Source organism: Xyrauchen texanus, chromosome 1 (assembly GCF_025860055.1).
Source record: "Xyrauchen texanus isolate HMW12.3.18 chromosome 1, RBS_HiC_50CHRs, whole genome shotgun sequence".
In the NCBI taxonomy this organism is placed as follows: Eukaryota; Metazoa; Chordata; class Actinopteri; order Cypriniformes; family Catostomidae; genus Xyrauchen; species Xyrauchen texanus.
The window spans coordinates 45,059,399-45,072,888 of record NC_068276.1 but is presented as its reverse complement, the minus strand read 5'-3'; the positions used below and the strand labels follow the sequence as shown (position 1 = coordinate 45,072,888).

The 13,490-nt window shown below is 38.3% G+C and overlaps 1 protein-coding gene across 2 annotated transcripts in view; it reads left to right on the top strand.

Moving 5' to 3' along the window:
* Window positions 1-3,327: 3,327 nt before the first annotated feature.
* The window catches only part of LOC127660819 (protein MTSS 2-like), an 85,802-nt gene continuing 75,639 nt past the window's right edge, over window positions 3,328-13,490 (top strand). For both annotated transcript variants that reach the window (XM_052151284.1, XM_052151363.1), the window contains exon 1: window positions 3,328-3,805. In XM_052151284.1, the coding sequence (XP_052007244.1) occupies window positions 3,722-3,805 (84 nt within the window). In that variant the 5' untranslated portion in view covers window positions 3,328-3,721. The remainder of the gene's footprint in view (window positions 3,806-13,490) is intronic.

Sequence of the window (13,490 nt, the reverse complement as noted above, 5' to 3'; positions counted from 1 at the left end):
CGGACCTCCGTGCATCAGGCTCAGACTGGGCGGCAGACCCGAAGGTGGCGGCCCAGGCGAGTTATCCACATCAGACGCCGCTATGACGCTCTCCGATGCAGTGGTGATGTCGTCATCCAATGTCCGGGAGCTCGAGAGACCGGACAGCCGGCCGTTAAGCGGACCGCACTCATCCCAAGCTCGGGGGAAGCAGGCAAGCGTGCCGGGGATGCGGGAGGTTTTGAGGGGATTTACCTGGCCAAAACGTCCCGTTATTCTCCCCAAATCGTCTTCATCGCCCGTGGCGCCTGCCCCAATCCCGTAGGAAGGAGGCGAGGCGTGGGGGTGGCTGAAGTGGCTTTCTCTCACTACAAGAGAAAGCAGAGATCGCAACGCTGCCGCGGTTCTGTTCTCACACTGAAAACATAACCCATTGGAGAGAATGCTAATCCCGAGCTTGGACAGAAACAAGCAAGTGTGCCGGGGAGGCGGGGGTTTTGAGGGGATTTTACCCGGCGAAACGAAGCCCGTCATTATCCCCAGATCGTCTTCATCGCCCGCGGCACCTGCCCAAATCCCGTAGGAAGGAGGTGTGGCGTGGGGGGGGGGATGAAGTGGCTTTCTCTCACTACAAGAGAAAGCCGTGACTGCAACGCTGTCATGGCTATGTTCTCGTACTGAAAACATAGACCATTCATAAAAACGCTGCCTGCGTGTGATTGCAACCCAGGTACACGAGGCAGTTTTTATGACCGTCAGAGGTGGGGAGAAATCAACCGCATCCAGAAACTACACGGGATGAAAAAACGTCTTTAAAAAGACGGGTCTTGAAAAGGACGTTCAACGCCGCTGTGTTTTGCTCTTTTTAGAGCGAAATTACTCTTTTAGAATAACTCTTTCGAGTTGTCTGCGCTGTAGAAGTGCCCAGGGGCAACAGTGCACAGCCGTTGTTATGCGCCGTCGAATCCAACAGCATGCAGAGCGTCAGAGGATTAAACAGGAACTGGTGTGTGACTCGCAGCAGCCTGCATGCACGACCATCGGTTCCGAAGAAATGTTCTAAATGAACTCCCGTATTTGCCCCACTTAAATACCCGTATGTCCGGGGGCGGGGTATGCAAATATCGTCTGCCAACTTCTCATTGGCCTTTTTTCATACATCAGAGGCATATATCAGCGCTCGAGAGACCCCTAGTGTCAATTCTCCGACACAACGTGGAGAGAGCGACAGAAGGGGAACTATGTTTTCTTGATCCCTTACAGATATCTGTATATGAATAGGTTATACTGAATCCTACAACCTTCTGAAAAATAAAAAAGTAAATGTGTGTTAAAGGCTGTTGGGATGGCAGAAAGAATGATGGGTGAAGCACGTGCCACTGCTCATGGTGGTTGGCAGGACAGTCTGATGCTGAAGCAGGCAGCCTAACTGTCTTGCTGAGTAATATATGAAATGGAGAGGAACCTTGTTAGACACAGCCAGTGAATATCATCACAAATAGACAGGAAGAGTGAGAAAAACATAGAGACAGAGAGACATTTCATTTACATTCTTGATCAGTTCTAATAAATTAATGCATAGCCTTAGCTACAATACATAGCCAAAGCCTTTAGCCAGCTGATTCAGAAGTAACTGTTAATCTCTTTCTGAAGTAGCCAATATCCATTAGCAGCAGGCAATGAACATTGTCTTGATTTAATTATTGCAAGAATTGTCTCACATTGAGCAGAGGTGTAACACTTCCAAAAGAGGGAAGGGGGAAAGTGATATAACAGAAAGCTATTTCTCTAAATATGACAAGTTGTTTTGGAGACAATGCCTACTCAGGACACATGACCTAGGTTCTTTCACAGGAGGGCTTCATTCTTTACATCCCTGTGACAAGAAGATGAGATGATTGGGTCTTTATCACAACAGTGAGACATAATCGTGAAATCTCATTTCAGTTTCATTATAATTTTTCAGTGAATAACTTTGCGGATAATGAAGTCCTGGAACATGCAGATTGAATCCCGCCCATTGTAACCAAACTGATATGGTTTTCAGAAATAATTTCAAGAGAGCTGATCATTCATCATACCACCTGGGTTTATAATACAACCTGCAATTTGACAGCTACTTATGAAGGTCAAAATATATAATTTAATATCCAGAAAAAAGGTATAACAGTTATATTAATGGTATGTGGTTATGAATCTAGCATACATTTACTTGAGTGTGAGACCCCACAGCATGTAATAATGAATCAACAGCATAACTGTAATGATAGCAATAATTGTAATAATGCTGTTGTTGTTTTAATGAAATTGTAGGAGAGCATTGCAATTAAAACATCAGTATACCCTATGCATAATACAATTGTCATATTACAGGCCAGCCTTTAGAAATATGATTTTTATATTATACCTGATGCAGATTTGACACATTATAAAATGTAAAATTGTTTTTAATAATAATTATTATTATTTTTAATATTATTATTATTAGTATTATTAACAATGTCTATAATATTATTAATAATTAAAATGAGAATTAATTTTATAATTATTTATAATCATATTAATATAAATTATAATTATTATCACTATTATTAAAATGAACAATATGATATAATAAATATGATAATATAATATATTATAATAATATTAATCAAAAGTTACAATAATAATTATTAATACCTTTAACATATGGGCATGCTCTTATGGAAAAAAAATCTTAAACTACCTCAGAGTTCTCATCAAAAAAATCCTCCACGTGCATCAATGACAGCTTTGCAGATCCTTGGCATTCTAGCTGTCATTTTTCCAGATACTCAGGTGACATTTCACCTCATGCTTCCTGTAGCACTTGCCATAGATGTGGCTGTCTTTTTGGGCACTTCTGACGCACCTTACAGTCTAATGGATCCCACAAAAGCTCAATGGGTTTAAGATCCATAACACTCTTTTCCAATTATCTGTTGTCCAATGTCTGTGTTTCTTTGCCTGTGTTTAATACTGTATATTTATATATATTATTAATAATAATTAACACCTTTATTTGGAGGCTTATACGCATATATTTTCTTTTAGAGAAATCAAATCCTTTGGACTTTTCTGTATTTAATATTCAGAATAAGACTGAATACAGGTCTGTCTGTGTGTTTGTACTCGCGCTGTGTGTGTGTGTGTGTGTGTGTGTGTGTGTGTGTGTGTGTGTGTGTGTGTCTGTCGGCGTATCCCCCCATATCCCCTCCCTCCGGCCTCCATGGGACAAGCAAAACTGTTCTGCCCAATACGATTCCCATGGATCGAGGAACTGCCCCTCTCACGCTGCTGCTGCTGCTGAATTCACTCGCTCCAGTCTCTCTCTCCCTGGCGGGTGGCGCACCGACCCCAGCGCTCCATACACCGTTCTCCGCTTCTTACATCCATTCAGCTCGATTTCGCCTCGTTGTCCGAAGATGACCGTGACTATTACAGGGCCATCCACGAGCCTAAACTCCTCCAACCGCGGAGAGTAGATCCGGAGCCGAGGAGAGAGAGAGAACCCCCACCTCTCTCTCTTCTCTCCACATCATCTGCCTCAATCCACTGGGCAGCAAACCGACAGCTGAGGACACGATATACTTACATGATATCTGCCTAAATCTATCTCTCACCAACCAACATTTTCCTGCTTTTGGGGTCTCAAGGCAGGTCTAGTCGTGATACTGAGGACGTCATTTCATAAAAGGATTGTTTTTCTCTGTGTTCGGTGAAGATGGATAATGTCAATGTGGAGTCGGTGGAGAAGGAGTGCGGAGCGCTTGGTGGATTATTCCAAGCGATTGTGAATGATATGAAGGTGAGAGGTTTGAAACGATGCTTTATATTTAACCGCACATGATGCAACCGTATATTCCTGGTGAACGTCACCTGCATACAAATGGTGAAGGTCTCAAACCCTGACGTATGACATCTACACCTTTGAGCAAATAACCATCTTGTAATGTTTAGTTTATGCGTAAATGACGGCTGGAGAATTATTACTGTGTGTCATTCTCTTGCTTAGGGTTGCCACATTGGTCATGTAAAATTCCTGGACATCCAAACAAGTTGCCTACTTCTGGCCAAATCATAGAAGCTAAATAAATACATATATATTTTTTCGTTTTAATGATACCATTCAAACAATGTCATCAACACTTTAATTGTGTATAAATTGACTCTAACCGAACTGACGTCCCTATTTTCTTTCTACATTGTATAACTACCATTTTTCCACATCATTTTTACAGATAAATGTAGCCTATGCTAAATAATAAAACTACAAAACATCATTATAATTTGAGTCAATAACATGGCGAACAGCGCGGTATAACTATCAGCAATCAATTACATTTTTTTAAATGACCGTCTTTTAAACCGGTTCATCCATGAACCGATTCACTGAAATGATGAATGACGCGGGCTGTCTTGTATCTACATGGGAATGTAGTGCATGGAGGGGGTTTTGACACACACACACACACACACACACACACACACACACACACACACACACACACACACACACACACACACACACACACACACACACACACACGTTGTGTTTCCATGTTTTATGGGGACTTTCCATAGACATAATGGTTTTTATACTGTACAAACTTTATATTCTATCCCCTAAACCTAACCCTACCCCTAAACCTAACCCTCACAGAAAACTTTCTGCATTTTTTATTTTCAAAAAACATAATTTAGTATGATTTATAAGCTGTTTTCCTCATGGGGACCGACAAAATGTCCCCACAAGGTCAAAAATTTCGGGTTTTACTATCCTTATGGGGACATTTGGTCCCCACAAAGTGATAACTACACGCTCACACATCACACACACAGGTTGAAAAAACTTTCTGCATTTTTACATTTTTACATTTTCAAAAAATATGATTTATAAGCCTTTTTCCTTATGGGGACCGACTGATTATCCCCACAATTGTCAAATATTTCAGGTTTTACCATCCTTGTGGGGACATTTGGTCCCCACAACGTAGGGAATACCTGGACACACACACATGCATGTTGGTGTGGCTATCCTTATGAGGACTCTCCATAGACATAATTATTTTTATACTGTATGAACTATAGAACTAGGAGATATCTCCTAACCCTAACCCTAAACCTAAGCTTCACAAAAGCCTTTCTGCATTTTTACATTTAAAAAAAAAATAAAAATAGCTTAGAATGTTTCAAGAAGTTTCAAGCAATTTGAATTATGGGGACACTAGTGATGTCTTCATAAAACACATTTATAGGATATTACCCTTGTAATTACCAGTTTGTAACCTAATTTTTTTTTTTCTTATAAACCACCCAAACTTGTACACACACACACGCACGCACACACACAAGGAAACATGCTGAACTGCTGCTGAATAAGCAGATGTGGCCACACGCCTTACCGTGTGATTTGTTGCGTCTGTCTAACGGATTGCAGATTTCTGTCAAATTTGGGTCTGTGAGAGCAAAAGAGCTGCTGCGCTCATGTGAAAACACCTTATTGATCTTATGTCGGGTTTAGTATTTTTAACCTAGCTGCAAAAAGAATGGACAGTTGCCCTGTTATGTGGGTTTGGGGTCTCGTTCTCAAGTTTTGTAGGTCCATGCATGGTTCTGTTAGTGGCAAAAAATTTGGGAGGAGTGACCACATGACTTTCTCTCTTGACAAGATATGCAGAAGCGTTCAAGCTGCGTGTTAATATGACAGAGTTGTTTTCTGTAGTGATTAAGAGTTATTTTCTAATGATGTTTCCTCATTCTACAGCTCTGCTTCTCACAGCATGCTCACACCGAATGCATTTATTCTCTGCTCTGCTTTTGACATGCTTACAAACATATTATCTTCTAATTCATAATTTAACTCCAGTACGCTCATGTACACTGGTGCCATTTGCTTCCATGCTGGGAAAATGGAGATTGCAAAATATGGGTCAGCAGCCATCGTGCCAACATGCATGTCTGTTGAAGGATATTGAGTAGACTGTGGGCCTGTGTCATTGGCAAAAGGGGTCGATGATTTTTGCCTCTGAGCTCCTAATTTAGGTGTCTGGTGCTCTATTTAGCACATTTCGGTTGTAAATGAGCTCTGACTGAAAGTTAAGGATCCTGGCCCTACCTTTTAGATGTAAGTTGATTCAGATTCTGAAGCGCTGTTCCTGGACTTGCTCAAGCTCACCGTGTGATTGAACCTCATTTCCACGTGAATGCAATGCAGACATGCTGTTTGCCCTCACTCATGTTTCCTTTAGTGTTACTATATTGAAACTTGGCAAAGGGAAATTACTAGAGCACTAGAATTGTTAATAGAATTGACATTAAATGACTATTAATGGCTATTAATGAGTATTTTGGTACTCAGTATTTGATTAACTATTAATGAGTATTTTGGCTGGACCAATTGCAAGCTGATTTCTTTGTCGGCTACACATCTAAACAAGCTGAGGGCTGTGTTCCTGAATTACTTTATTGCTATTTTAAACATGAGTAAATCAAACAAATTGCCAAATGGTCAATTTCACATCATCCCTCTTAGAAGCATAAAAACCCCCAATGTAAATTTTGAATAAATTATACACAGAAGTGAGCAATGGACGTGTCTCTGATTGCGTGATCAACTGCTGCAAAAAATTAAGTTAAATACAATAGATAAGTAGACCTACAGTGGATGTACATGGATGGCAATAATTGACACTATTCACAATTTGTTTAATGTGGTAGCTGTAATTGTAATCTCGATTATTATTTTAATTATTTGATAATTAATCTCTAACAGCTCTAGTTATTGTTCAAGAGCCAAAATGTAAAAATCTACCACTGTCTGGTCAATGCTTCTGCTTCTACGCGCCTTTGTTTGTGGGTTTTGGGCAGCCTGTGGGCATGCCAGCTCACTTGTCATACTGCATGTATCTCATCACCAGAATGTCAGCTGGATCATCTTTGTTCCCTCTCTAAAATCCCACCAGCAGTGGAATAGAGAAGGTGCCCTATTTCCCCACCTGTATCTATGAAATATAGATTCAACAAACTATCTAGCTCTCTTCTTCATCACACAATATACAAAGTAGATCTGCAGGATACTTAGCCGGGGGGTGATGTACATGATTGTTTAATATATCATGCCAAATGTGAACAGGAACGGATAAATACAAAGAGACTCTTTTAAACACCATAACTCTACAGGGGATATGAATGTTGATTAGATCTTTTAAACCAATGGCCAGTTTGGTGTTGATGAAGTACTGTATTTAGTGGAACTATATGGAGTATTTGTGTGTGCTTATGTGTGTCCCTCCCTGGGGCTGGGTCTTGGGAGGGCATTGTTATAAAAGGTTTGTTATGAGCATGATTCTATTTCATGGGGGAGGGTGATTGGATTTCAAAGGGGGGAAACGAGAAATGGGATGGGAGTGGGCTGTCATATTTAGGTCCACATTCTTACCCCCCTTCTTTAGGTGAAAGGGCCCTACCAGTGAAAGAGAGGGACATTAGACGCAAGGATGTCACAAGCACACATTTATCTGTTTGCCAACTGGACCTGCTGTAAATCATTGATGTTTACATTTGCATGCCTCAAACTGAGATGTACATACTGTGGAGAGATGCTTCACATACTCTTGCACAGTCAGTCTAGATCTCATTCTGCCTTTTAGAACTGAATCTGAACTATGTCTTAATTAATCTTTTGAACTTTTGTCTGAAAATGGTCTACCACTTTCTTTAGATGTATTGTGGAACTTCAGAGGTGAAATGTCCATTGAGTAGCGTATAAAACAAGTTAAAATATATTCAAAACAGATCGAGTTTTAAATAAACAAAACCCCTTAACCTTAAATCTAACTGATTGGCTCTTAAAATTACATTTTAATGTTAATGCTCTATCATGTTTTAAATTAACAAAAGCTAACACTCTGAACATTAAACCTAAACCTAACCAATAGTATCATAAAATGTAAATGTGAGATAAAAACTAAATTGCTGAAGTAACAATATGAGATCAGTGCATAATAAGCGCAGATAAAAAAAAATGCATGAATCAAAAATATATAGATATATTTAAAATATGCTGCAAAAAAAAAAAAAATACAAAAATAAAATAAAGCAAAGTCATCAGAATTGCAAACAAAATCATGTTTTCCTTGGTTATAGTATTGGTTTGTTGTGCTATGACAATTTTGCTCATATTTTCATTTTTTTGTACTCTTATGCTGCATTTTTCTTTGCTTTTGTTTCCAAGTTCTGTGCTTGATTTTCCAAAATTGTGAGTAGATTTTCATGTAAATCAGCATTTTGCATCACTATTGGTCCACTAGTTCTTGATCGACAGCTCCTCCTCTAGCCAATCATTGGAGGGGGGGGAGGGGGGGGGGGGGGTTGACATCACTCTAATGCAACTCTGACAGCTGCTGCTCAATATTATATTATTTGTGTTGATATATATGCTGCTTTTGTCTGTTTTGAGTATTTTCTGCCAGCTCTAGGAAACAATGTGTTGTCCGAGTAGGCCATTATCATAGTCCGTTAACACATGTATTGAATCAGCTGAATTTAGTTAGTAGAGTTTTAGTTTAAGCATTATTTAAGGCTTCTTTGTTTGTTGGACAGTGGCTGCGTATCTAAAAAAAAAAACAAGGCTGGGTTGGTGTGGATGTTTGATGCATGTTTTTACTAGCTGTACCAATGTAGTTGTGAGTTCAGAACCAAACTTGATGCGCTTTTCCTTGTTACTGAATGTGCCGTTATGTACTGTTCCTACGTTGGCATTGTTGGCACGGCTACGTGTAGTTTATTTTTCCATGATACTGCAGTGAATTCAGAAACAAGTGACCAAGGGTCCCCATGTCAAAAAATAATGCAATGAAGTTGGCTTGACGTTGGACGTTCGTGACTTAGGGACCGTTTCTAAAGATACAGTAACTTTGGAGCATACATATCCAAAACATTTACAAACATTTCCATTACATAGAGTATACAACTTCAGGAACATTTGAAGCAAATGACTTACAGTCATACAACCAACTCCAAAGTGTGCATGTAGGTGTCAGCTAAATTGCACACCTTTTAGATTTTTCATATAAATAAAAAGATGTAATATGTATGTAATATGTTATATGTAAGCATTTCTATATTTATCAGTATTGTAAAAGGCCTTTGTGTTGGGATCTGGATTTTATTTTGTGGAAAAACGGATCAAGTTGGTTTCTGAACTCGCGAATACATTGGTACAGCTAGTAAAAACATGCATCACACATCCACACCAACACAGCCTTGTTTTTGTGTGTGTTTTTTTTAGACATGCAGCCAATATCCTACAAACAAGGAAGTCTTAAATAATGCCTAAACTAAACTCTGCTAACTAAATTCAGCTGACTCGATACATGTGTTAACGGACTATGATAATGGCCTACTCGGACAACACATTGTTTCCTAGAGCTGGCAGAAAATACTCAAAACAGACACAAGCAGTGTATCTATCAACACAAATAATATAATATTGAGCAGTAGCTGTAGGAATTGCATTGGAGTGACATCACCTCCCCTCTTCCAATGATTGGCAAGAGGTGGAGCTGTCGATTAAGAGCTAATGGACCAATAGGGAAGCAAAATGCCCCCTGATTTATATGAAACTCTACTCACAAGTTTTGTAAAATCAAGCGCAGGGCTCGGAAACAAAAGCAAAGAAAAATGCAGTATAAGCGTACACATTTTTTTGTCAGAGAGCACAAAAAACAGTAATATAACCAAGGAAAACATGATTTTGTTTGCAACTCTGATGACTTTGATTTAATTTTTTAGTTTTTTTTGCAGCATATTTTTTACATGTTTATATATTTTAGATTCATGCTTGTTATTTTTTTGATCTGAGCTTATTATTTTTACATGTGCTTTTTATTTATTTTTGTGCTTATTATTTTTTGATTCATGCTTATTATTATGATTCACACTTATTATTTTTGGATCCATGACCGCAATGTATTTGGCAGGATTTTGATCCCATACAACCACGCCATTTTGTGATGAAGACACTTTTGGTGCAACGCTCTGTCAGTTGAGCTAATTGCAAATTACACATTTGATTGCACTTGGAAAAAATGTAGCTTAAAAATTTAGTTGGTTATGTTAAATGTATCTGCAAACATTAAAATGTATCTGCTTACAAGTTATGTGCATAGCAAAAGTGTTTTGATGTCAATCAAGATAGCATCGTGTGTGGAAGATGGCGAACAATAAGTGTTAATTTGCCCTTTTACTTGTGATTTGTGTGAAACCATGTTTACATGCACTTTAAAAGTTTGATTGCAGGCCGATTAAAGCAATAATTTGTCTTTTAAAAATGTCATGTAAACGCGTTAGTCCAACTGAAATTGTTCTAGTCTGTTTTTTTGCTAAATCAAACTAACAGACTTAGACAATGCGGTTTTAGATCTGTTCTGCTTAGCAAGTAAATACATCAATTGGTCAGCTATAGGCCCTAGCATTTTTAAAATGAATCAATTTTTTTATTATTAACATCCCTAGTCTGAGAACTACACCTTTCAGCCCTCATGGTATGATGGAGATGGTGCCCCCATAGTTGATGCCCTACGCAGACTGCGTAATATGCATATAGTGAACAGTGGAACTGGTTATAGAAATACTCCTCTGGCACTAACGATCATGCCACGGCAGGGGTTAGCAGGTGTTCAACTGTAACCGGAGATGTCTCCTAACATCTCAACTAATAAACAATGCTGCAACACTAGCATTTGGGCTACAGGTGAAAGATAGTGAAAAGAGAGTATAATATACCATGTTTTATACACCTGTTTCTGCAGGCGTTTGTTAAACAAGCTTTAATATCATGTAATGTAGGAACTTTGACTCATTTATTGATTTGACTTAATAAAAGTGAATGTTTATCATTTTGTATATCTCTCTGAATGCCGACGTGTTTGTGTGACGTCAGGCACCTGCATCTCATCGAGTTGAAAACAGGGTATCAGCAGGCCATAAAAAAGTATTAAAAAGTCTTACATTACAAAACCCGAGGTATTATTATTTTTTTATTTTATTTTGTGTCGAATGTTGAAGGAAAACCTTAAGAAAAAAACCTTTCACGCCTCGTAGATAGCAGAGAATAGATTGTGTGCGTGGTTTTCACATGGATGTTCAGTGTACATACCACTGAGATATGTATATATATATATATATATATATATATATATATATATATATATATATATATATATATATATATATAATTGGATTGCTCATGACATCATATGAGTGAAGCCACTGCATGCCATATTGCTATGCCCAAACCAATGTCCCTATTGATGTCATAGGAAATCATCTAATTTCATTGAGTAAACATTAGTCATTTAAAAAAATATTTTATATCTGAAATCGGCATGTTCATCCCTAGAATGCAAACGTCCCACACATGCAATTATTTATTTATTTAAATATAATTTCCTGTTTCTTGAAAGCCAGAGTGAGTTATGTGTATCTATATCAAACAGTATCTACCTCTAACATACTTCATCAGCGAAGAGATCACCTTAATGTTTTTAAAGGGACTTTTAAAAAGTCAGACTGGGATTTCTTAAACTGAGGCAAGATACAAACAGACATTTTCAGATTTATTTATTGTGATCATTGAAGTGTTTCAGAGTTACTTGTTTTATGTTTTTATCAAAAAGTGCCTTATTCTCCCTCTGTCACACGCGCAGCGTACGCTGAGATTGAGGGAGACAAGCAAAGCAAAGCTGGTTAAAATTGAACTGATACGCTAGATTTAAATGGCAAATGAACACATAATTATTACATGTATCCATGTATGACTACAGAGAGCACTTCAATATGAAAACAAGCAAATCCCAGGTATTTAAGGTGATTTAGAAATCCCTGTCTGACTTTTTTAAAGTAACCTTTGGGTGATAAGGACATATTGTCACCCTAAACAAGCAGATATTACAGCTTTCCCTAATTACATTATATCATGCTTTGCCACTTCCTTTGGTGATTGTTGTGCTGTACTGATAGACTGAACACAGGGGCAGGTGGATGCTCTGACATCACAATTGGTGTATCTTCTCCCTCGTAATGAATATTATCCGTAACTAATCTGCAAGCTTATTAAACATTAAACATGATTGTAACTAGAGGGCAAAATGCAACTGTTGTATCTGCTGGTCACATACGGTGAAACGGGGGTGTTTTCACCTGTATGTCATTGATGCTCTATGGCAGTTTGGGCATAATAACAGTGGCAAATTCTCAGGGCCAGCAAAGCCTTCTCTGCTGGCCTAACATACCAAATAAATATATATTTTTCATTTCATTCTCAATCACCTTTTTGCTAGAGAAAAATGGAATAAATTTATTCCTTGATGCTTACAAGCGATGTGTGACAACTGTTTCACAAATCAAAAGCCCAAAGCCAAGCTCGTTAGCAGAAGCAGCACGTGAGTTTGAGCTCCAACCCCTCAGGCCTTCAGAATTTCTTTAGAATCCCTCAACAGTGCAAATGAATGGGCAACTACAGTCAGATTGTCAGATTCATCTCCCAATCAGATTGATTTATTTGTCTTGGTGGGTGTGACAGTCGACTGTCATTTCTGCTGCTATTGCCATTGAGAACATTTAAAAACACGAGATGTTCTGCATGACTGTGTGATTGCTTGATTTATTAAACAGAAAAGGAGGACTGATTTTCACTTCAATTAAATTGGTAAGTGCTTTTTGCATTGATATAGTAACATTAGGAGTTTTCTAAGTGTAAATTAGGCTGCTGGAGCATTTAGTGTCGGATCAAGTTTTGAAAAGTAGTGCTGCGTTCCATTCAACTCAGAAAGTCAGATTTTACAACTTCCTACCTTGAAAAGTGCAATCCTTCATCCTTCCTTTGCATCTTGAAGTCAGAATGAGTTTGTTTCCACATTACATGATATTAAAGCTTGTTTAACAAATGCCTGCAGAAACAGAAGATATCTTTAATGAAAGTTAAACCCCTGCAAAGCTAACGGGAGTGTTGCAGTTTTTTTTCTTAAAGGTCATCTTCTGAATATCGGGGAATGGGATGCATTTATGGTCGGAGATATCAAGTATGAATTTCCCTCATCCAACTTGAATGGAATGCAGCATAACCGTTTATCATGACGAAACAAAATATATTGCAAGCAACATTTAAATCACAAATATTATTAAATTGAGTTTTCCAGGTCATGCTGCAGTTAAAATTAGGGTTGCTTGAGCATTAAGTGTCATTTCAAGTTCTGGCTTTCGTGCGTGGACGTGTTTTTAAAATGTCAATTAGTATTACTATTTAGCTGCGACATAATGTATGATGCCCAAAGGCAAAGGGTTTCTTATTGATTATGAAACTGTGTTTTCTTAATGTCATGAATCACACTGAAGGCCTAGACTTTTAATGCATGGCCCGCCACTGGATTTGGGTGAACAAATTGGAAGGAAAAAGGAAATGAAAATCAGCAATTCAAGAAAAGACACAT